Source organism: Scophthalmus maximus, chromosome 2 (genome assembly GCF_022379125.1).
Source record: "Scophthalmus maximus strain ysfricsl-2021 chromosome 2, ASM2237912v1, whole genome shotgun sequence".
NCBI classification, from domain to species: domain Eukaryota; kingdom Metazoa; phylum Chordata; class Actinopteri; order Pleuronectiformes; family Scophthalmidae; genus Scophthalmus; species Scophthalmus maximus.
Genome location: NC_061516.1, coordinates 22698657 through 22724737, shown reverse-complemented (window position 1 = coordinate 22724737; position 26081 = coordinate 22698657). Strand labels below are relative to the sequence as shown.

At 42.6% G+C, this 26081-nt stretch overlaps 1 protein-coding gene across 2 annotated transcripts; it reads left to right on the top strand.

Moving 5' to 3' along the window:
• The first annotated feature begins 2381 nt into the window (after positions 1-2381).
• LOC118301072 (periostin) lies at positions 2382-19947 on the top strand. Of its 2 annotated transcripts, XM_035626161.2 has the most exons (23): positions 2382-2660; positions 3355-3453; positions 7558-7622; positions 7783-7940; positions 8040-8204; positions 8331-8477; positions 8613-8754; positions 9775-9987; positions 10102-10236; positions 10468-10616; positions 11080-11216; positions 12570-12700; positions 12835-12965; positions 14026-14128; positions 14241-14308; positions 14410-14455; positions 14542-14577; positions 16254-16622; positions 16738-16773; positions 18595-18639; positions 18856-18942; positions 19041-19076; positions 19351-19947. In XM_035626161.2, exons 1-23 carry the CDS (start codon positions 2542-2544, stop codon positions 19401-19403), a joined length of 2670 nt encoding a protein of 889 aa, XP_035482054.1. In that variant the 5' UTR covers positions 2382-2541; the 3' UTR covers positions 19404-19947. The 2 variants fall into 2 exon arrangements, with proteins under 2 accessions (XP_035482054.1, XP_035482055.1); XM_035626162.2 differs by lacking the exon at positions 18595-18639 and having other exon boundaries at positions 2384-2660.
• Positions 19948-26081: the final 6134 nt, after the last annotated feature.

Below are 26081 nucleotides of genomic sequence, written 5' to 3'. Positions count from 1 at the left end.
TTTGTAATGTTAAAGTGCATGACATGAAGGGCTCGCTGCACGCACACACACACACACACGCACGCACAAGCACAAATGAGCACATGAATGCAGACCTGTTATGCAGATGTTGACTGGTAAATATTCACTAACTTGCGCCAGATGTAAAGAAATTACCTCAACCTCAACCCACGTTCAGGATGAACTGATTAAAACTTTTGGTGGCCAACGTTTTGGGCGTTGTTACTGGAGTTTACAGGCCAAATGAAGTGATGACAAGACCGTGACGTCGTAGTGTTCTGCAAAAAAACACACCCGGGCCCCTCTTCAGCGTTATAGCTCTGTGACTGTATTCCAGGTTTGGTCGGATACTGAATTGGTGACGTCAACCTTTGGGTGCAAACCGTAAAGTTCCGCTGCGCTGCCGAGTTGAAGATGTGTGTGAAGCATCCGTGTTCTATAATTTGTTGCTTCTTTGCAGCAAAATTCCAGTTTTTTTTTTCTCCTGCCGTGGCTACAACAACATTGTGTTATCTCAGAATCAGCTCTATTGTACGTGAATACAAATCCCCCCAAAAATACGTTTTTAATACCTTTTATTAGATCCCTTCAAAGTCGTCACTACATGTTTTACATGAGTCTGGATGGACGGGGATGTGAACTGCAACGTGACTGGCTTGGTGGAGACAAACAACTGCAGTGCACAGGACTGTACTGACAAGTCCTTACCACTAGAGGGAGGTGTCATTTTAGGATGGAGTTTCACAGTTCCACTTCCTCTCGCCACCAATATCTCTGCATGATATCTGAGACTCAAAAACACACCACCTGCAGGCCGGGGAGGATTGTGGTGCAGTCGTGTGTGTGTGTGTGTGTGTGTGTGTGTGTGTGTGTGTGTGGGAGTGAAACAAGGTGACGCGCGTTTTTGGCTCCGAGGACGGAAAGCTGTCAGATCAGAGACAAATATAATAGGGGCACTTTATTTAATATGAATCATAATCATTACAGAGGGAGGGGAGTAAATAAAGAGGAAATAAGTCGCTGGTGAGTTTTAAGTTGCAGGCTGGGCTGAATTTGTGTGTTCATACTGTCATGGATAGGAAGCTGAGTCTTCCCTAAAGGGAGGGGCCCCTGTTGGAGAAGACCCAACCTGGAATCAGAGAGGTCACGCAAGTTCATAAAGAGTGAGCTCATCCGCGATGCACTGATCATTCAGAGAACAAAAACGTGTTTACTTTCCCCTTCTGATTGAAGTTTTTGAGGATGAAAAACTGAGGGAAATCCATCCTCTGTCTGCGGTCACATTTGTGGAGCATTTTGCTTTAAATGAAGGACCCGATAAGAGATTCCTCACCGGCATGTCTCCAGGTTGGAAGTCTAGACCGTTTCATGTCCACAAGTCAAGACTGTACATGGCGACGGCCGGCGGGAGCCTGTAACGTGGAAGAATTTTAGTTCTCCTTTGAAGCCGTATCAGATCTGGCTTCAACCCGGGAGATGGAGGCAACTGTAGGGGGGGGGGGGGAGAGAAGAGTTGGGACCCGAGAAGAGTTGAGCTGATGAACGATGAACCTGACAGCAGGGAGGATGAAGGAGAAAGAGCAGCTGCAGCACGGAAGGGAGTTCGGGGGGGAAGGAAAGGATAAATCCACATTACAGAATCAGGGAGGAGGAGAGGGGTCTCCCTGGGGATGGATGATAAAAAAAAAATACAGTCAGGCTGCTGTCAAGAAACGTGTTAACCTATTATCTGCATAGATCCATCACCGAGCACTGTCGGGTTTGCTTCACAGCCTTATTTTCGAGCACATTAAAAACATTTAAATCAACGTCCTCTGCACATTTTGCCGCCAAATGTCCCAGAAAACAGAAATCAGAGGTTGTTCCTACTGCCTGTCTGCGCTTCCCCTTCTCCAACATACTCCATCAGTCCCCCAAACAGAGAAGCACAGGTCAAGAACCTCTTGCTTTTCTACACGTTGGTCTGACAGAGCTTCACAGGTTCAATCCACAGCTGGGAGACGAGCGTGTGGCGACATGGGGCTGCGGGAGCCGACGTGGGCGTTTGAGTCGCAGGGTGTCCTCGGTGCTCTGGGATGTGACGGTGGTGAAGAAAAGCCGTGTGAAACAGCGTGAGGGAGGGGGGCAGGGGGCAGGGGGCAGGGGGCTTGGGCTGGAGGGAGGATTCTGACTAAAGAGAAGGGGGTGTGTGTGTGTGTGTGTGTGTGTGTATTTGTGTGTGTGTGTGTGTTGGAGGGTGTGTGTGTGTGTGTGTTGGAGGGTGTGTGTGTGTGTGTGTGTGTGTATTTGTGTGTGTGGGGGGGGGTGAGGTGAGAGCAGGACATAAGGGTATGGAAAAGACAGCGAGGGAGTTTTAAAGTGGGTGGGTATTGGGTGTGTGTTATACAGAGCGAGAGAGAGACTTGTTGGTATAAAAGCTCCCTCTCTCACGCACGCTCCCATTTCTCCTGTGTATTTCTATTTTGTTTGTTTTTTTGGGGGGGGCACGACGGTGTGTTTTTGTGCCCTTGCAGTAGACAGAGGACTGATAACTTCCCCAGGATGAATCAGCTGCTTGCAGTGACCACAGTGCTGGTGGCACTCTGCTGCCTCGGCGGCGTGGATTCTTCAGCTTACGACAAGATAGTCACCCACAGCCGCATACGGGCCAGGAGTGAAGGGTAAGGAAGGGGGGGGAGAGAGATGACACATTTAAAGAACAGTGTAACAGTTATTGTTTGGGGTTTTTTAACATTTGAATTCAGCAGATATTTGGTAATATTCGATATCTGGATATTAACAATCCAGATTTTTTGTTTTTTTCCTTCCGCATTTGTCTGCAGATAATTGCATGATTACTAACAAGCTGACGGATGTCTGAATTGCTGTCAGTGTCGGATTTCATGTTGGGGGTTTTTTTTGAGCCACATTGATGAAAATATTGATTCAAGCCACGAAGGAAAATTCTATATCACCTCTCACGTTCATTTTCTCTTCTCCTATGAATGCAGGTGCCAAATTTTAGCGTGAAATCGAAACTCTGAAATGAACTTTTTACATTTGACTTTAAGAGAGAATTCTGCCTGTTTGTGAATTCATATCAAGAAAATGATAAGATAAGGATGAAAAAAAATTGAAATGATTGATTGTTCATACAAATTGAAAGCATTCATTGTTAAAAAAAGATACTGTTCATAATCATTTGTATGACTAAATGGCATATTTTTTCTCTACCTGCATGCTTACCCCTCCCTCCCTCAACAACCCTCACCTCCTCTTCTCATCTCACCGTCCTTTCTTCTTACCTGTCTCTCTCCCCTTCCTCCTCCTCCTCCCCCACCCCCACCCCCGCGCCCCGGCCCCCTCCTCTCACAGACCCAATGTGTGCGCTCTGCAGCAGATCATGCGGACCAAGAAGAAGTACTTCAGCACATGTAGGAACTGGTACAAAGGCTCCATCTGTGGCAAGAAGGCGTAAGTCACAATGAATGGATGAAAAGACATGTTTTCATTGGATTTGTGTGGCCGGCGGCTGGTCCCAACCCTAAGTGCAAACCACTCCCAGCTTTCGCACATCCTGCACACGAGGGTTTACAGTAGAGTCCATTCTTACAGGAGGGCGGGAGTAATCAAAGTATTCTAATCATCACTTGATGCTTTTACTTCAGAATTTTTCGAATAAGTCAGATAAATATCACGTACAAGGAGTTTCTTTACATGTTGATAGATTTTCACCATTCACCCCCTCTCGTCTTACGCAGTCACCTTTTTTTTTTTTGCAAGGGGTTCAGACAGCAGAGGTCAGCTCCGTATGACCCCCGTGTGTGTGTGTGTGTGTGTGTGTGTGTGTGTGTGTGTGTGTGTGTGTGTGTGTGTGTGTGTGTGTGTGTGTGTGTGTGTGTGTGTGTGTTTTGTCTCCTGTAACCGGAGCATGTAGCTGCATGTCTCACATTTTTCTCTGAACCTCCCCCCCCCCAAAAAAAGAGAAGACATTTGTTTTATTAAACACGGAAAGGCAAGAGGAGACAAATTATTTTTGTTTTGAGCTCCAGCCCAATATCTCTATATCGAATTCTATTACAGTATAACTCTAAGCCTTGGCCTCCGGGCAAGTGCGCTCTACTGTAGACCTGCCGATGTAGTAAACTGTGCTCAGCAGTGATTGATGTCCCGCTTCCTCTCTTACACATCAGGTGCTCAGGAAGAATGTTGTCTATATGCTTTGTTTATGTAAGTGTATGTGTGCAGATGGGGCGAAACAGAGGATGTGCTGCAGCTCCAGTTTCCAGTGTGTGTGTGTGTGTGTGTGTGTGTGTGTGTGTGTGTGTGTGTGTCTTACAGAGTTATGATTTTACGTTTATTTCTGTATTTTTATGCAAAACCACAGCAGGTCCTTCGTTTTTGTGGCCATCCAGTTATACAATTCGTCCTCTTTATGCGCATCTACAATTTATTTGTTTCAATTTATTGTACATTACTTTTAAAAAAATATATTCATATTTTTTTTCTATCCACTCACTGTTAAAATTACTGCAGTTTTGTTGTAGTTTTTAGTTTTTTTTACTTTCTATTTTCTCTTTCAAAACTGTGTGAGTGTTGAGCAATTGTGACAAAGCAGGGACCATCGAAACTGTCGATAAGAAGATTCTGATAGCACTTGTTTAAGTGGAGTGAGTTTGTGCTCAGTGATAGAACAGGACAATTCTTATTCGTATTCTTTAGTTTCAAAAAGGGCCAAAATTCACGAATTTCCAACATTTTTTGAAATGCCGGCGAGAGAGGGGATGAACGTGATGAATGCCTGTTGCTGACGGATTCAAGTCAGGATAATATTTTCTTGTGACGTACTGTGCAGATGTGTGGACGTGGGGGCCGAAACACACGGAACACAGCAGCTGATGTGCTGACGGAGTGCAAGGCCCGGCTGGGGCGGCTCGGCCTTGCAGGCGACGACAAGTGCAATGGGAGATGCTCTGTCTCTCGCTTAGTCTCGATGTTCCGCAGACACGCACATTCAAGAGCGCACGTGCAGACACACATACACGCACACGCACACACACACACACACACACCTTCCATTTATCATACAACCCGCTGTAATGCAACCGGGATTAGCAGGAAAATGAGGGGATGAGAGAGAGAGTGTGATTCAGGATCAACACGGTACAGTGGCAGACCACACGGAGATGATTCCACATGGCACCACCCAGCCATTATTTAAAAAAAAAAAAAGTTAAGCTAACATAACATGAGGGCACACGGAAGGTGACGAGGGGTTTAAAGAGACGAGTCCAATTGTTTGCTAAGGTGCTACTGATGAAATGATTTATGATTAGAAACAAATGAAATCCCCCAAAATTGGAACGTGAAGCCAGGGTCTACATTTCACTGTCCCGCCCTTTAAACATGACGTTCATTGAATCTACTATATGTGCCTTAGAATTTGATCTCAAGAAATTTGAACTGAAACATCACAGCAAAGAAAAAATTCAACAACAACAACCACACACCAAAAAAAAGGGGACAAAACCTTCTTTCCTTTCTTAATTCCCCTCAGTCCCACAGAGTAACGTGTTGAAGTGAGCTGCTGGAGGTTCAGATGGAAGCAATTTTTTCCTGGTGTTTTGGACGCGCTCGCATGCGCACAGGCGACATTCAGAAAAACACGCAAGGGAGCCGAGGACAAACGCTCGGGATCAAATTGACTTGGTGGTCACGGCCATGACGCCGTGACCGTGGATGAGGCGCGGAGAAGCCGCAGTCGGTTCGCAGCGAGTCGACGGTCGCGTATGCAACAGAAAAGCAGGTCGGCACGGTCTGCAGGGTCGCATCGACACTGAGGAGAAGAGAGATGATTTCATTATGGGGAAAGAAGAAAAAAAACTGTTATGGGGTTGCTTATTTTTTTAGGTGATGCCAGAGCAACCCATTCGTGTACAGTATGTGTGTTCGTGCAGGGGCTCTGTGTTTGCCCATCTGGAGGCCCCGTTGAGCTGCCTCATAGGGAGGGATTCGTTCTTGCATAACAAGGGACGAAGGACAACACTTATTGGTATTGAATAGGAATTATTCTGCAGCACAGAGGTTCATATAGAAAACACACAGAATTTCCATGAGGGAAAAAAAAAAAATATAACACTGTCCCCGTCTCTTCAGCAAACCCGCTGAAATCCCCAACTGGAGCCTTTCAAGTGCTTCTGGTTAAGCCCCCAATTGGATTGTTTCCAGCATTCGGGGAAGGGGGGGGGGGACTCCATGGCTCGTTCTCTGGGGGATCGTTGTGTTGACTTGGGACGAGTCCCAGACAAATGTCGGCTTGTAGTTATTGTTATTTTTTTCCTCTACTTGAAAAGACATAATTTCTTCCACAATTGAACCCGAATTTGGTGCAATATTGACTCACGTCTCACAGTGTCAGTCCTCTCACATCCCATTCCAAACCATGTGGCTGACTGACGAGGGTCAACTGCGCCGCCCCGTCGGTGTGCCTCGCGTCAGCAGGTCCTCTCAGCTTCCTGCCAGGATGTTTCTGCTATTATGAGCTCATACGTTCACATATTTTCATAAGCTGTTCCTTCCTTCCGCCGCCCAAAATCTTCGAGATGGACACAAGAAGTCTATTGTACATCAAGATTAGGCTTTAGATTCAATCAGACAGACACGCCTGTCTGTTTCTTTCATGTTTACATACTTACCCTGTGAATATAAAGTTTACAGTGTACTGTAAACCTCGGATTCCCTCGGACATGCGGTAGCTGTGAGTTCCCATCGCAATTCTGGACTATGCTGTCGAGTTTTCCAATAAAAGTACCTCTTTACATCTTTTATTTAACAATCATTTTTGAAGAAGAGAGGAGCTGTTGAGCTCGAGGCTTGATCTCTGATCATTCCTTAGTTCTTTGACACTGGTGACGCGCAGCTTGTCCGTGTCATTGATATCCTTCTTCTCGTCTCAGGGTTGGTTCTGATCCTGTTGCTCTTACACAACTCACAACGGCGCCTGTAGTTTTTCTTTAAAAAATTCTTTGTTCATTTTTCTTCCGCGGGTGGTTTTGTTGCTGTTGCATGAGATATTGGAAATGATGTTGGCTGGTTCAGTGCACCTTTTTTCCCTCTGCCAGTTTTCTTGTGGACCACTTTCATGTTGAGGGTGTTTTTCTTCTTGACTAGCTTGCTTTTTGATGTTCTTACACAGTCACTCCTTCTGATCTAGCTTTCAACTGTACTTTGTCCAATTATGGATTTGCACTTTGGTAAGGTCCCGTCTTTGTGCAGCCTTGCTCTCAATCCGTGCTCTCATCATTCTCTCCCATTACTGCTTCAGAGGCGTTTATCTTTTTTTTTTTCTTCCTCTCAGCTGTCGGCTCTGCTTAAGTAGGCCCGAGGAATTTCTTTTGTTTCCTCAGCATGCATGAGATTTATATTGCATATTGCTCTGGTTTATTTTTCCTTAATGTTGTTGCAGAGAACAGTGAATCATTACTATGATGAACTGTATAGCTCTCTGTTTGTATGACCTCCAACACCACAGAAATGACTCGCTCGTGGCTCTAACATGTTTGTGCTTTGTTTTGGCAGCATAGTCGTATTTGAGTGCTGTCCTGGGTACATGAAGCTGGAGGGAATGAGAGGATGTCCGGCAGGTAAGTGGCCCAAACCACAGGTCCCCTTCTTGTCTCATAAAATAATTATCTGTAGAAACGATCACACTTTTGGTTTTCAAATCGATTTAAATTTTAAGTTCACACGTCCTATTGACTAGCCTGTTTGTGAGCATGAACAACTCTGTGCCCCCCCCCCCAGTGGCTCCCATCGACCATGTGTATGGTACACTGGGGCTCATAAAGGCTACAACCACACAACAGTACGCCGACATGTCCAAGCTGAGAGAGGAAATTGAAGGCAAAGGCTCCTTCACCATGTTTGCACCGAGCAATGACGCATGGGAGCAGCTCGACCCTGTGAGTAGAACGGAGGTTGAAGGTCGGACGGCAAGTAAATACAATAAAACCTTAAAGAAAAAAGTTTGTGCAGTTTAACTTATTGGGTGATTTCCCCAGAATGTTCGGGCTGCACTGGAGAGCAATGTGAACATCGAGCTGTACAACGCTCTTCACTTCCACATGGTGAACCGCCGTCTCCTGACCAAAGACATGAAGGACGGCATGACTGTCAAGTCCATGTACAATGACCTGGGGCTCTACATTAACCACTACTCAAACGGGGTCAGTTCATTCAAAGTTTGAAAAAATGCCCAAGATTTAACGAATTCATGACAGACTGATATCTGTGAATTATTTCTAACCGCATGTATTAATTTGGCATTAACATAACGTGTCCTCCCTGTGAAGATTGTGACAGTGAACTGTGCCAGAATCATCCACGGTAACCAGGTGGCCACAAACGGTGTGGTGCATGTGATCGACAGAGTCATCAGCGCAGTGGGCAACACCATCAAGGATGTCCTGGATGTCAACGATGAGCTCTCCTCCTTCAATGTATGTGAAATGGGCCTTGTCTTGCCTTGTAAAGTGTCAAGAAAAGAACCAGCATCAATAACAGTATCCTTGATTTTTCTAGAAAAGGATTTGCTCCAGCTATGTGAGACACACTGTCCTGTATTGTTTTCCCAGGCCGCAGCGTTGGCGTCTGGGATGATGGACAAGCTGGACCAGTCCGGCCACTATACCCTGTTCGCTCCCACCAACGAGGCCTTCGACAAATTGAACCCAGGCTACCTGGAGCGCATCCTGGGGGATAAGGCTGTTATTGCAGGTATATTGTACGTATGGTAGAATAATGATGACATGAACTACAAGCATACAATCCTAGTAGAGGTTAGGAATATTGTAACCACTATGGCTATTTAAGTGATACCAATGTTGGTTGGTCGAAAGGTTAGTCCAGCACAGTGGTCCAGACTGAAATATCTCTGGATGTTGGATTGATTGACCAAAAGTTTTTTCTTGCACTGCCAGCTGATCAAAGTTTTCAAATATCCACTGAAATAGCTTGACATTGACTAGATGGTTTGGCACAACATTTTGTGCCGACATTCCTGGTTCCCAGACGATATAGCCTAAAGAGTTTAGGGACCAGTGTGAGGTTGACACCATTTTAGTCAAATTCTCAACACAAACTTTAGGATGAATTGCAACCTCCTTGGAAATTCAAAAGACAAAACTTGCAAACCTGTCATATTCCCAGGAATAAAGAAGAAAACACCCAGTCACACTCACACACAAGTTCATCCACAAACTGTGCAATTGAAGTAGGAAACCAACTGTCTCCACAGTGGCAGCTTATCTTCTTATTTGCTGAGTCACTGGCCAGGAATGTCCACCAGCATGAAATCCGTTTACGGCGTCCTCAGTGAGTTGCTTCCTCTGGGACCACGGCATAACCTCAGATACATTCTCAGACACTTGGCAAACCAACCGTGTTAGAACATCCGCCAAAGTAAAGATGGTATGGAACCTCATGCCTTGTTTTTACAAAGGAAGGTTGGGGCCACAGAATAATTTGGCCTGCAGGGTGACAATGATTGCGTTTGAATTTTTGTGGGTTTGGAAGGGATTTCCATGTTGTACTTGCAGTGCTTTTGCTGGCCAATTTTGCTTGCTCAGTTTGACAGTTGGACTCGGTCGGAGGTGTAATCCCATATCTTAAGGTTGACAGAAATGCTGAGTGAAGCCAGATTACAAAAATAACTACAGACAACCAGAGTCTACAAAATTGCATAATTTAATCAGTTCCATTCTTTAAATTCTCATTTACATTTTTCAATCCCTTCAGCACTGGTGAACTACCACCTGTTGAACAGTGTCCAGTGTTCAGAAGCAATCATGGCAGGAACGGTGTATGAGACTGCAGAGGGCAGCAACATCGAGATCGGCTGCGATGGTGACAGTCTGACAGTCAATGGCATCAAGATGGTGCTGAAGAAGGACATCGTCACCAGCAATGGCGTCATCCACCTCATCGACCAGGTGCTCATCCCTGACTCAGGTGAAGCACACCTTCCCTTGCCACTCAGCAAATACTAACATTTGTTCCAATCATTTTGCGATATCAATTTTTTCTGCGATCGCCAACATGTCGTTTTCATGTGACTCGTATCAGCCAAGGAAGTGATGGAGCTGGTGGGAGAGTCCCAGAGTACTTTCACCGACATGGTGTCCGAACTGGGCTTAGCCGCTGCCATGCGCCCGCAGACCGAGTACACACTTCTCGCTCCCCTCAACGCTGCGTTCACCAGTGAGTTGATCTCCAAACAAGTTTCTTTGGACAGCAGAGCAGCACTGTGGTTATGAGCAAACTTAAACCATGGCAAAAGACATTAAAATGCTTTGCACAACGTGATGGGAAAGTCACATTCTGTCCTCCGAAGATATGCAACTCATTTCAACTCTTTCACTATACTTTTAACACCTTTTTAAGGGGAAATTTGGTGTAATTTATAATCTGTAACTTGACTGTGTTTGTCAGATGAGGTGATGTCAACGGAACAGAGTCTGCTGAGATACATTTTGGAAAACCACATCTTGAAGCTGAAGGTTACACTGAGTGAGCTCTACAATGGACAGCTGCTGGAAACACTGGCCGGCAAACTCCTCAGAGTCTTCATTTACCGCACTGTGAGAACTGTGTGTGTGTGTGTGTGTGTGTGTGTGTGTGTGAGAGTGTGTGTGTGTGTGTGTGTGTGTGTGTGGTTTATGCATCAGAGTCAAACGCATTTGATAGATGAGAGGGGAAAAATAGATAAATAAGAGATGATGGAAAGACAGCAGAGAGTGTTGGCTTCCATATTGGAGGTGTTAAACTCATTACGAAGTGCTAACATGAGTTTGCTGTCTTTCACGGTAATCAAATACAATAAACCAGCGAGTTTGTCCAGCTCTTGGCAAATGAAGTATGTTTCTGCTCTGGTGGTTCTGATATTGGAATCAGCTGGGTTTAGTGTATTGTCCTGTTTGATTTATGCAAAGAGGATAATGTGACAGCCCCCTCCCCGTAAGCTAAATAATACTTATACTTACCAGATTTGTACAAAATGTGCATACCTGCAGCTCCACTCGTATAATGATCCTCTTTTGTCAGGCTGTGTGCATAGAAAACGCTTGTATGGTGCGTGGCAGTAAGGAGGGAAGCAATGGGGCCCTCCATCTTATGAATACCCTCATCAGACCGGCGGAGGAAACTATCTACAAGCTCCTGATTTCTGACGGACGGTTCAAGTAAGAAATGCATCTTATTTTAGGTTGTTTTTTTTGTTTTTTTTGCTGTACTTATATATAGCAATTACAAATCCATGTGAAGTTGTTGTTTTTTAAGCTTTTCTGAGTAAACACACTGTTGCACAACTCAATACACTTGGGCGTTTTGCAGATTTACATGTTCTCATTTGGCCAGTTGCTCATGTTAACTAGTTCGACATCTGACTGGCCAGATGTTCACTGTGGCTATAAGTCGCCTGCAGGGAGGAGCGTGCCTTGTGTCTCGCACAGCATTCCCCTTCGCTTCCAAACAACCTCCAAACTAAAAACACACATGCTGAAAATGACAAGTATTGAGGACGATTTGAATCGTTCAGTCACACAGTCGGCATATGTCTTTTACTGTTTGTGTGGTTTTCTCTGTGGGGAGTTATCCCTCTTAAAGACAGTAATCGCCCTCCCTTCGAGCACATGTTCCACCAAAGCAATCCCCCCTACGACTCTTTTGCAGGGACACTTTCTCTGCATCATGGGCTTTGCGCTGCCCAAGTTGACTGCAGTAGGTTTAAAGAAATAAAAAGATGACAAAGTGTTTTTCCTCCATAGCAGAATGCTAATGGATGCAGCCAGACCATTCTCCAGCACTATGACGATAGGTCTGGCTATGCAAGACTAGAGATTTACCCTAATCAGCTTATTGAGTGATTTTCTAAGGCAACATCAAGAGTTTGGAAAAGTGAGAAATTGAGATGGAGTAAGGAGAACATTACCGTAGAATTACCAAACATTATAGTGGCAATAGCTTGCCATACACATTTCACATGTTCTGGCTCTGTGACAGACATAGCCTGATGATGAATAACCGAGGAAGCAGATGTGTGTGAATATGCGGGCCCCACGGAAGCGCATGTGTCTCACACAAATCCCAAACTCAACTCGGTCGTATCACATTTGCCAAAACCATAATTCCCCTGTCTAAAATGAGCAACACATGGGCAGTTTTCTATCCAATTATGACATATAATTTAGCCTCTTCACATTGCAAAGCCCATTCCATTACAGCTGGAGCTGCTCCTTTATTTATGGGAAAAGGTGTTGAGTTCCATGTGATGAAATAGACGACAAAGCTAGTTTTAAAAGAAAAAGAAAAGAAAAAAGATAATTAAATCAATCATTACATCATGGACTGCAATGTTAAAAAATGGGACGTCGTTTCTATCTCTACTCTGCCTTTGTGAATAATAAAACACTATCAGCGTTTCCATGAACACAAAGGTATAGCATTTCCACTGTTTAAGCTTAATTTCAGATATGTTCACTGCATGAATTGACAACTTTCCTCTCTCCTTATTTTCTCACTTGATTTGAATGTAGGATCTTCCTGTCACTGATGGAAACTGCAGGTCTGACCGATCTGCTGAAGCAGGAAGGCTCCTACACCATCTTTGCGCCAACAGACGATGCCTTCGACGGCCTCAGCAGAGAGGACTTTGCTCTGCTCAAAAGTAAGTTCCCTCCTGCAGTTAAGAAGTTTCCACGTCGAATAATTAGGGATTGCTTTCAACGATGAGGCAAACATATGCGTACACTGATACTGCACAGTATGTAAATCATCTTTGCCTTGTGGCGTCATTGACAGGTGATCTGAATGTTCTGAGAACCATTCTGCTGTACCACTTAAGCAATGGCGTCTTTATCAACGGAGGATTGGAGGGAGGAGTTACCAATCTGCTCAAAACCTTCCAGGGCAACAACCTACAAGTCATGTCTGTATGTACAGTCGGCCTTCATCATAGTGTGCACCTGAGTCCTTCAGAATCAAAGATGGGGCTAATTTCCTGAACCTTTCTACATCTTTCTCAGTCATTGCACAATCAAACAGGGATAAACCTATTGTAGAAAATACATATTTATAAATGTTGTGTTTCGAGGACGATGTACAAACATGGCAATACTGCACAAAGTAGTTAGCTGGCAGCTAGACTCCTGCCCAGTTCTTCCCCACTTAGTAAATTCACATTTGAAGAGGAATCAAAGAGACATTATCCAAACCATTGTTCCATTTTGAAGTGTTGTTTGAAGTTTTAAATGACTTCATATAAAAACAAATTTTCCACCTTGCCTCCATCACCAGACTTCAGCAGAGTTTGTCCCCACGCTCTCATTTGAACAGCAGTATTGAAGAGCCAGCACAAATCTATTATTTCAAAGCTGGATACAGTTGGACAACGTCCAAAAGTAATACAATCTGTCTTCCTGTCATTCCCATCAACACCCACTGCACTTCCTATGCCTTCCACCTCGCGCATATTTTCTCCTACTGTTTCTTTCTCTTAGTCTTCGTGTCGTTTTTTCTTTAACCTCCAAGGTCTCATATCAGGCCTAGAGGACAAGAAAGCTTGTTTGAGATAATAAATCAATAGGGAAGCGGGACACTCAGGCCTCAATAAGATGAAATGAAGGGAAAGTGAATGCCTTTTTTAAAAAAGTGGACTGAGAGGTAATGTGGCTCAGTGTGTGACCTGGGTGAGAGTGAAGGAGAGAAAGCAGAGGAGAAGGGAAACCTATCCCATACTTCCTCAGCATGTCCGCCTTCACTCACAACTGTGGGGACAATTAAGTTTGCAGGAAATCAGCAATGGACTTCCCAGATCTCAAATCAAACCATTTTGAAAAAGTATAAATGTAGTTGTCTCAGGGAGTAGAAAATATTACAATTAATACCCCGGTAAATCATTTTTAAGGCAGACGTTGATGAAATTGATTAAATTCTCCTTATTGATACCATTAGAAAAAAGTTATACATTCAGTCTTTTTCTGTTTTTCTCAGGTTAACAACTCTATCCACGTCAACTCTGTGGACGTTCCAGACAGTGACCTCATGGCAACAAATGGTGTGATCCATGTAGTGAAGAATGTTCTCTATCCCGGGGGTGAGAGCAACATGCATTAGCAAAAAAATAAATAATGAAATGTACACTCTGTTCTTGGATGCAGTATGTTGTGCGGGGTTGTTGTTTTTTTGACGATGCATTTCAATTACAGACCTTCCAGTGGGCCGTCAGGACCTGATGGTTCTGCTGAAGAAGCTGATTAGGTACATCCAGATAAGGGTAAGGAAAAGAGAAATTATGCATGTGAATATGTACAGCTCAAATGTTCTACCTTGTTTATCTTTTGCCTCATACCTTTCATTCTGCTTTCCGTTCTCTAGTTTGTTTCCGGATATACTTATTCTGAGATCCCACTCACTTTCATCAGTAAGTTCCCTTAATTCATCGTTGTATGGCTTGTTAATATGACTGCGTCTGCAGCAACTAAAAAAAACGATTTTGTTTCCTCACAGAGAAGACCATCACAACTACTCATTATATTCAAACAGGTAAGACCACTATTATAACTACACAATTGAAAGTTTAGAATTAATTTTGTTGGAGGAATTAATTATTTGTTTTTCATAAAACTTTTATGTAAAGAACATGACTGCCTTTAAAACTAACAGATGTCCTTTGTTAAAAAATGAGCATCTGCTCTAAAGTGAAATCCAATCTGCAGCTACCTGCATATTACATAACTATCATTGCTCCATTCTGGCGTCTTCCTGGGGCCCCTCTCTTTTGTTCCTCTGATTATCCACTCAGATTTTTACTTAATTCCACTCTTGGGATATTTAATCAGCTCCTTTAGAGATGAGGTAATTAGGCTGTCAAAGCAGAGCGGGGTCACAGACCACAGCGGACGTTGTTGTTTCAGTTTGGCTTTTGTCCAGTGCACTTCGACACGGATGGGAGCCTTGATTTATTATATAACATAGGAGAGATGCAATCTGATCCCTCAAAGGACTATAGAGCTGAAGGTTTAGACCACTAGGATATTAAAGATCTCGGGGCTGCAAGGATATGATGTAGATTTATGGAAATAATTAAGGTATAGTGATTTTTGTTTTCTTCTACTATCTTTGACTAAAAGGTTCTAAAAGTTCAGAAACTCTGTTGTCGGTTCATCTTTGTCAAGCAGACTAACGATTCCTTATATTGATATATAATTTTAAAAGGACTTAAATTCAGAAAAAAGATATTGATGTGATCTTCGGGATCTAACTTGTATATGAATGATACACCACATTTAAAAAAAACAACATGTGGACTATACTCTCACTTTTTACAAATAAACTAATAAATGTCGAAAACAACATTACTATATTAACTTTACCAGTTAATAATAAGTGGAATGGTTAATCATCCAAATAATGTATATTCTTGTTGTAGAGCAGACTATGCTCTCAAAGCAAAGCAGCCACATTTTAAAGCATAAATTGTGACATGAGTCTGTCACTAGACCAGGCCTCATATCAAGGAGCCTCGGGCCAGAGATTAACCCTCGATATGAACACACATCTTTCAGCCTTCATCTCTTTATGGCCCATATAAATAATGTCACACCAAAATATAAAATAAAAACATTGCCCAGAAGCAGAAATATAAAAGAATCCAAAGAATGTTCCTGGCTGACATTTCTGGTGAAGCTGTATCAAAAAAGGCTTTCATATCCCAGAGGGGAATTTATAGTCTGGAGTTTATAGTTATTTTCACACCAATAGTCAAGATTCTCTGAACATCAGAACTCCTAAATGTTGTATGAAGTATGAACATGTCTGTCGGAGAGTAATGCAATGCTTCAAAAGCGAGAGTAGCTCACTAGACCATGGAGTGTAAAAGCAGCCACTCTGTCTTCGGTGGTGCAGTCTAATATCCACCACACATCAACCACAATTTGTTCTAATAGTTCGCATAAGCTGCTCTTGGACATGTACTTACTTAAAGCCCCCTCTACCCAAGTGCCACCCCTCGTCTGAAGGTTCTGGAAATGTTTCTGCTGTTGTGAACGCATCTGATCTGGACAATCTCCAGCTGCCTTCTGTAAATGTGAACGGCAAACCCTGTGCAGACCAAATTTTCTGGACATTGCCCGAAGTTCATCAAAGATAACCTTTCTCTCTTATCGTGTTTTATGGGATGGTCATGTCACCTCTACTTCTTCTCACTCTCCCCTTTACAGTCCCTGACGTTACAAAGATGGTCAATGTCATCGAAGGAGAACTGCCTGTCACAAAGGTGACCAAGGTCGTTGAGGGGGAGCCGGTGATCACCAAGGTCACAAGAGTCATTGGAGTAGAACCGACAGTCACTAATGTGGTTGTCGAGGGGGAGCCGGTGATCACCAAGGTCACAAGAGTCATCGGAGCAGAACCGACAGTCACTAGGGTGGTTGTCGAGGGGGAGCCGGTGATCACCAAGGTCACAAGAGTCATCGGAGCAGAACCGACAGTCACTAGGGTGGTTGTCGGGGGGGAGCCGGAGATCACAAAACTTACCAGGGTCATTCAGGGGGATCCCACCATCACCAAGGTTACAAGACTTATCGAGGGTAAGGTCATTGTTCATCTATCGTATGCAAATGATGATTGAAGATTGGAAGTTTGATTTTAACAAAGGTTTCGACATAGATTATTAAATGGCACAACATATTTTATTTGATGCAGGTGCAGAATTTGATGCTGATGGAAAGACAATTACAGGTCAGTTTCTCTGAACACGTCCCATGAGCTTGCTCGTCTAGAGGTTTCATGCATCCTCTAACAGCTCTATTAACAAATGCATCAATGTTCCTGTCGACTGGTGACTGAGCATTGTCATCTTATGTGAATTTCATTTCACGTTACATTTCCTTAGCGGTCATTGATTAAAATATCTGACACGTCTTTTTCATGGTGTGCACCATTTTAGCCAGAAATGGACATGTTTATATGAGTATGATTCATACATTGTGGACATGTATTTGTAAATCGAAGCCATTTTTCAGACTCGCTTCAGATAGTATCCACACTTTGTGGTATACAGTATATTCTTTATCAAGTATGATTAGAATGATGAGAAGTCTTTCTGTCCTGTCCAGCAATTGCCAAAAGTGGTATCATGTTTTCATGTCCACTACGGTTTTCCTCTACAATAAGCAGTCACAAGCATTGTTACTTGGTTGTTTTGGTTTCCAGGTTTTTCTACATCTTTAAGGATGGCTGTTTTTCTTGTTGGTGGTGACTCAAAGAGAAACCAAAAACCCCACATGGTTTACATCCCACTGGCCAAAGTGCCAACCAGATGTTCTGTGCTTTTGATTTCTCAACTTTTTAGGGGAGAATCGTATCATAACTTGTGTGGTGATTATGTACAGTAGATTTTTTATTGCACAGGGAATGCTGTGTTCCTCAGATTTCGTAAAGTATAATATGAACAGTTTTGGCCAGCTGCCATTCAAAACATCAGTAGCTCCTTCTGGTTTATGGTGTTTATATAGGCTCAGTAATGTTGCTAAAGAGGAAGAGCGTTGAATTTTACAGTCCATCACACGGTTAGACACGCGCCACTACATAGAGACAAAGCCAAGTGTTTGTGAATGTCCGTCTACTGCTCCATGGTGCACCATGATTTGGATGTCTGTCCATCTCTTCACTTATCCATCTGATTTCATCTCTCCATCAGTGCTATTGCCTTTCAGACTGGAATCACACCATTTCCTGTATTGTTCATCTGTTGTGTGTCTGTGAGCAGTGTGCAATTACAATGTGCCATTTTGGGGGTTCTCATCTTCAAAATGCCATTGGCTTATGTGGTTTGGTTGCAGGGGCAGTGAGCTTTACGCCACTATTGCATCTCTGGTGTCTTGCAGCTTTGTCAGTGGGCCAAGAGGAAGAATTTGCGTGTTTGTGTGTGTGTACTAATATCTTTGTGAGGACCATGAGTATAGACCTCACGGAGTGAGGACATTTTGGGAAAGTGAGGACGTTTTGGCTGGTGCTCACTTTTTCAAAGGGCTGTTTGAGGTTTAAGACTTGGTTTTAGGGTTGGGGTTAGAATTGGGTTTAGGTTAAGCTTAGGGTAACGGTTGGGGCTAGGCATCAGTTGGGATGATAAGGTCTGGGTAAGGGGCTAGAAAATGCATCACACAAATGAGTGTCCTCACTATGATAGAAGTAGTGTGTCATAGGCCACATTTGGGGACAAATGTCAGACTAAAGACCACTTAATTGGGGACAACTTGTCCAATTGGGGACAAACGCCATTTCCTTAATTGGGGAAAAGATGATTTTAGGTGACGGACAGGGTAAGTGTTTTGGAATTGAATGGAGGTCTTGGTAATGTCCCTGCAGAGTGGCCTATGACAACATCTGTGTGTGAGTCTGTCTGTTTGACTACTGCACATCTGTGCTTGACTTTTTGTGCGGTAGCGGAGGAGGTGTTTTACGGGGTGTATGTACCTGTCAGTATGTCTGTCTGTCAGTCAGTACAGTTGCTAAGTCGTTAAATGACTTTCAACACCCTTCTCCGCTGCCGGTCCGAAGGTGGAGCCCGATACACCACGGGGAACGAGCCTCATATCATTGAGGGTAGGGTCTTCTCCAATGAACACTTGCTTTAAATTTTTGTGTCCTTTCCTCCTTTAAATAATCATGTTTACAAATCGTTGTTCCATCATTTGCTATATAAGTAGTTACTTTAAGGTTGGCAAAGACAATGTAATGCATTTTTTAATCTGCAGCCACATACATGATTTTATATGTATCCAAAATTTGGGATCTAAAAGTGTTGTTTCAAACGTTCAGGCCCAGACTTTTCGAAAATCACCACCATCCATGGCAACCCAAGTATGATTGATGCGGAATCAGACAGGATTACCAAACTCATCAAAGGTAAACACGCAGTACTGTAGACGGGCAAAGATTTTGTGTAATACTTGTGCACGCTCGAGTGTACAGTGAATGACTGTTTTCTTCTCATCATTTCACAGAGGGCATTACAGGCAAAGCTAGCAGAAGACCTCCAGGTAAGCGCACAGTTCGCTGACATCACATTCAACACCAAAGTTGAGTAAAGGTTTTGCCAAAAACCACACTGTTACGGATGGAAAATATGCAGGGCAAAAGTCAACTATCGGACTGCAAATTATCATTGTTGGATTTTCCATTATCTACCTTTTCAGTCCTTCCAACCATTCTTCACATGTCTCATATGTTTCCTTCCCCTAACATGTTTTCTTTTGTCTTTGTTTTCATTCACACCTCTGGCTCCATCCATTAACTCTGTCTCCACGTTTTCAGCTGGAATGAGGAGGGCACGACTGGTCAGGCGTCACCACAAGCCAAGGCAGTGAACGCAGCAGAGAGGAAACACCTTCGGCTCACCGCAGAGACTGAATGCACCTCGAGCGCTCCTGGTCGAGTGCTGGAGGATCGAACAAATGATGGACGAACAGGGACAGATCAAATCAATCCTTCTTTGTCCAAACCAACAATAATAGTTTACCATTCAATCTGGACCATACTGTATGTGCTAGGCATGATGTGTAATAGCAATGCAATGATATTAGAATACCCTTCATGTAAGTAATGTATGTGTGCATGGGAAATATGAATTTGGGGTAGATGGTGTGTTAGGTGAGATATATTCTACCATAGAGATTTTTTTTCAATGTTTGCTTTTTTTTCCTTCTCTTTTAAAAGGCACTTTGTAAACTTGGCTTGGGAAAATTTGTGTATGCTTTTTTTTATGGTGCTCGCATTCTGTACAATGGCTGCGTTTTTTTAAAGACTATGACAAATGAAAAAGTGTCAAACAATGTTTTGCTGCCATTAGATGCTGTACCGTGCCTCTGTAAATGATCACATTGAGCGATTAAAAAAACCTAAGAATTTTTATACCGTCTTCAATCATTCTTTTATTGATCTCTTTCAGCTAATCTCCATTACATTAGGTTTCCAGTTCGGGTTATAGGTACATTAACCTTGACAATACTAACATTGATATAGTGGACAAATTAAAAAGAAATAGTAGAACTGCATCAAAAATGCTCCTCATCGTCCTCTACCAACACATAGTACTATTGCAAGATCTTTGTTACTAAAATGTATTTATCTTTTTGTTCAATTGCTTAAAAGCTGAAAATGCTACCAGTAAAGCACCACCCTTAACTCCAAATTTGACTTATTTCCATTAGATCCTAAACCAAAGCTCAATACAGAACATAATGAAAACAATACTGTGTACCGCTTCTTTTGATGCTGTCAAAAGGGTCTGTTTTCACTTTCTCTGACTTAATTTTATAGTTTCACAACCATCTTTAAGAGTCCCAAGAGAGGATTCCATATTTAATAACGTTTCAAAGATTATTATTTTTTTCGTTTTATATAACACTTTTAACTTCTAACATTACATCATTCTCAAGATATTGGCATGGTTTTTACTCAAGGGTGTACTAGCTAACATTCCTGGTCATTACATGTTTTTCTGATCATACACTAATGTGCAGAATGATAAACATAACACCCAAAGCCATGTTATGAGTACAGCAGATGAGCGCTTATCCCTCCTTCTTAAACACTCATTACTAGTGGTTTCTATGTAATCAAGACTGATTCACCCTATTTAACATACACACCTTCAAGGAAATAACCCTATATTGAAAGCATGAGGGTGTGTCAAGCAGAGGGCAGAGCAGTGTTTTTGTATGAATCATAATGAACTTCTTTCGATAAACACATTGTCACAATATGTGCATGAAAATTGTACACAAAAACACACCAGATTTGAGTTATTACATAACGGTTACACAATGCGTTATTATAACTGTAGCACGTGTACCAGTAATATTGCACGTGCTACATCTATTGGACTCGTGTTTTTTCCTTCCCTTTATTATATGTTCCTCTTGAGAAGCATAGGGAGATGGAACAGAGAGCTGGAAATTAATAAATTCTTGGTGTGTGAGCGTAGCTCTTGGGCAGCATCATTAAAATGATCCAGGGGCAGCAGCGGGAGAGGGGAGTTGAAGGTTACACTGCTGGCTTGGCGTCACGGAGGGCAGATAACAAGATGGTGAAAGAGCATTTGGCAACTGACTGTCTCTATCTGATAAAGACGAAAAAAATCAAAAAAAAAAATGATTTCCAAAGAAGGAGCCTATTAGTTTATCTTAGCACAAAGGCTGGAACCAGCTTGCCTGGTTCTGTCAATTGGAACCAAAAATCTGTCTGAAGATCACCAAGTACATTCATATAAAAACGTGTAAAAATGACAACTTGACAACTTTTTATGGTGAGTTATGTGCCAGACTATTTCATCACCAGGCGTATAAACTTCATGGATTCTCCGCTGGTTGCCTGGCATCTGCTCCGACTCAAGAAATACCCCCTTTGTTTGTGGAAAAATTTGATTTGATTGCAATATATATATTATGTTTTCATGTTAACAATGGCAAAAACAATGTATGAGTCCAGAAAAACAGTTGGTTGTCATCCCACTCGAAGCCCTGAGGCATGACCGGGTGTCAGACTGGATAAGCGCTTCAGCTGTTGCTGTCATAGAGAGCGTCACACCTACAGTAGATTGGTATTTCACTTCACTTTCACCTCTAAATAACACTGTAGAGAAGTGTTATTTTATGTAACATATGAAGGAACAACAGAACTCTTTCCGAGTGATACCCACCTCACATGACCAGTGACTTGTCCCTTTTCAAGCTCCAGGAGATTTAGTGTTGAAATCATTGGCTCTTCGTTAAATGTAGGCATGACGGAACAGCCCGATTGTCTCTCAGCCAAATGCATAAATAAAACTGGTGGATGAATCTCACAAAGACACATCTGATCCAGGATCATGGAGATGATTTAAATCATGTGCATGTTGTTCCAGAAATTACGGTTGGCCAAGTATGACCTCACAGTCCTCTACAGAATTATGGAATGAGAAAGGGGTACAATAACCAAGCATGAAAATAATGGAAATCAGCTCTGTGAGATGGTTTGTGAATGCCAGTTGGTCATGATAAATAATCGTATACCCGTCAGCCTGCGGGAATACGTGGAGTAAATACACAATGCTGTAACTGCATGGAAGCCCCTCCCATGTTTTGAACTCAGTCAAAAGTCTGAGTAATCTATTACCCTCCAAGCTCTTTGACAGGCAGCTCTGTTGTCCGTCCTCCAACACTAAAATAAAAACCAGCTGACCGTACGGATCTGAAATTTATGGACCTGGAGGGCAGACTGCAGAGACGACAGCAAAGTGCCATCTAGGATTAGCTTCATGATCGATGTTCTGTGACGCAGAGGCATTTTCGTACCAGGCCAAATGTGCCACATTCTCTGATCTCAGACGTCATGTTTGGATTACATGTGTGTTGTTCTGGATTCAGTGGGATGATAGATGTGCAACACTAAACCATTGTGTTTGCAGGTGTTACATGTGTCCTCTCTTTTTCATTTTGCTTTTTCTGAATAACAGCTAAGCAGTTAAATCAATTAAATCAAATAAATTTTGTAAAGAGAGAAAGACATTGAAGAGCTGCATTTTTTTGGGAGGGAGGTTATTTTGTAAATATATAAACTTTTAGTGTTTGATTTTAATTAAAATGCACAGGTCCTTGCAATAAAGATACTGCTGTTCTGTCAGACACAAAGTACATTTTTGTATTCAGTGTTATTTATACTTCCATATCCTGCACTTTTCCAGTAATCCCAAATTTCCATCTCAAATTAAAGAATTGGGTTTGAGTGGTAGAATCCTTTGTGAATACAAAGTTTGCATTGCCCAAATTATTATTTCTCAATAATATTTCACCGATCCAAATGAGCTGCGGAAAGCAAAAATAGAACTGTTATCCTTTAAAGGCAGAAGCAGAAGGAGGAAGAACAATGAGGACACATGTCACACCCACCGTTTGGGCGCTACCATATTCACAATCCAATGGTCTGTCTGGGAACGTACATCTGATCGCTGAGACTCAGACACAGCAACACCTGCAAACGGCAAGAATAGAGAATGATTTCTTCTGAAGAACTGTGATTCCAATTGTGCTTGTGGCCATTTGGTTCTCCTTAGAAAAAGTGATTATTGAGAACTGAGTGTTTGTGGAGAGAATGATGTCATGCCTTGCAGATGCCCCTTGAGAGCACATGCCGCAGTGTGTCTGTGTGTGTGTGTGTGTGTGTGTGTGTGTGTGTGTGTGTGTGTGTGTGTGTGTGTTACCTTGAAACTACAAGTGCAGGCTTGTTGCTTGAGGAGTAGAGGTATAGCTTTGCAAAATCAACACACACACACACACACACACACACACACTCAACATTGCAATATGTTTAGCAGTATAGTCCAGTGTTTGTTTGATATAATTTATTCTTCCATCTTATTTTCTTTCAGGGAGCTAAGTGTGCAAGTGACCTCTAAATTTGCAGTAATATTTTCAGCTCGTTGCACAGAGGTCAAATGTTACTTTATTTAAATCAGAGTTTTGGTTCAAAGAATATATAATCCAAACAAATGAAGGGAGTCTAGCTACTGTAATTTTCTATTTCCAGTTTCAGAATGAGCACAGGAGCCACATTTTCAAAAGGTGCAGGAAAGATGCTTCCCTTCCCCATTCCTCTAATCAACTCTTTCCTTTCAATTGAATTGATTTGACTTATTCCTTAATTCTTTGGCATTTGTCTTGTTTGCCTTCACTGTGTAGAAACTGCCGGCGAAGTTGAACCCATACTCAAAACGTAGCATTCAATCCCATGAAGGCATCCGCTTTCCCTGGGATTCACAGCCAAGCCCTGACTAGTCCCTAACACAAAACATGCACAGTGACTTCATCCAACTGCAGCCGTGATCACAGGGAGGATTTTCCAAGGAAACAGGAGGTGCAAAAATCTGCGGGGGAGGCAGAGGGGGAGAAGGACAGACAAAGAGCCAGAGGCAAAACCAGATCGAGGGAGGACACAAAGGGAGGAAGGCTGCATGCTCAAGGGCACATTTGCTGATACCAGTGACTAGACGGAAACATGCTCCGCACCTGTCTTATGTATGTACGTGGGCTGCTCCTGCAGCAGATGTAAGGTGTCTGACCCCTGTGTCTGGACTAGTCGAGACGTCCCGCACGGCAAAAGTTGTGCAACTCAGAATTACATGGAAGTAGAGTTTTAGTAAATGCTGACTAAAAAAAGCACTTGAAGAGTGGATTCTTTAGATGATAAAAAAAAAAGAAAACTCCAGGACACATTATTGCAAGGTCAAGTACGGTAGTTTACTAATCATCTCTATAAGTCGAATGATATTAGTTTCTTAAAAAGACGTATGCATAATTTAGACAACCCTTCGTTTTTTTGGTTTAATAAGGAGCAATTTATGTCTTTGACCTTTAACGTTATGATCATAATCAACTCGTAAATATTGAACATGTTTGATATTATCGGGGCGACACCGATGACTCTGTGAGCGGTTTGGGAGGTTTTAACTTTGGGTCTCTGATCCCTTCACATGACCAGATAATCTGGGCCGAAAAATCAGTAACAACCACGATCCCGGAGTAAACGTTTCTGGAATGAAACGACCAACTGTAGTCGGGGCCCGTTTAAAGACACAGGTCATGTTTCATTATGATACTGCATAATTAATATCTGTCCTTTTTGTGTTTTGATTCATTGTTGTTGTTATTGTTTTGTTCAGAAGAAGGAGGGGGGGGGGGGGGGTGTAAAGAAGGGAGGGGGAAAAAACCTGTCCATTAAGGCATAACCTAATGTCAAATATTACTTTCTAAAAGGAAAAAGTGTTTGTTTGACTGCATGTGGGTGTAATATCATTTTTTTGTCTTTGTGCATTTAAATTTAAAAAGAATATGTGCTGTATCTGACTTACAAAGGGAAAGCTGGATTGTTCCTGCGTTTTAACACAGAGACCGAACAGGACTGTTAATGTCTACTTGATCATGTTGGGAGGAATAATATAAACAGGATTCTCATTTGTTTGAATAATACAGAACTATTTACACTTATCGGTTTGGACTGTTTCACCATGGCATTAAAATGCGATTAACCCTCGGGAAACGATTGCATACATTTTCTTCCACTTTACTTCTTAATTCAGTTTTAATTGCAAATCTTTCACCCGTTTAAAGTGGTGGTTATTTTATTTCCACATGAAAACTACTATTTGAGTCAGATGCCTCCAAAGGTCCCTGAGTGTCTCATCCTTCATTAGCGGTGGAAAAATATCTGTTAGAATTTTGTATTTTCATGGATTCAAAGAAAACGCTCCTGCTGCCATCAGGCCTGGGCCGCGGCCATCAGCAGTGTGCAGATGCAAAGCAGACAAGTCTATTGGATTATCACAAATTTACGGAATATGTAATTCTATAAAATCTTTTGCCATGAAAATAGAGATTGAGTTATTTCTTAATAACTCATTAATTATTTCTAATAATCATAAAACTAAACTCAGTGTTGACTTTCAGCCATCTGATTCCAGTTCACTTTTCGTGAAGTTTGACAAGATGTGTGGAGTCAGATGCAGCTCTCCATCATGGAGGATGCCGGTCCAGTGGCTACGTTTTCATATTAAAATGCATCACTGCTGCGGTGTTTACCTCCTGCCGTCCACACTATCCCCGGAGTTCTCGAGCGCCTAAAACTGAGAAGTTTGGAAACGCTGCTCTTCCCATTTTAGTCTGAAAAACTCAGGGGGTGTATTGTAGTCTGGACGGGCAAAAACGGAGACGTTTGGAAGCGATGACGCGATGGGTCACGACTCAACTAACAGCGGCGAATACCAAGTCCGCCTTGTCAACGCATCAGGAGTAGAAATCTCTTCTTTTCACCATTAGTGTTTCTCATCTGTAGTGTTTTCTATAACTATGGTCACGTGATTTACGTTTTCAGGTGTGTCAGTATGGACGGAGATTACTTCTGATACGGAGCTAGAAAGGTCTGCGTGGAGCGGGATCGTTTACTTTTAAAACAGCGTTTGATACGCAGTAGTATGGATGTAGCCCCATGTGTCGCCTCACTGCTTTCATACC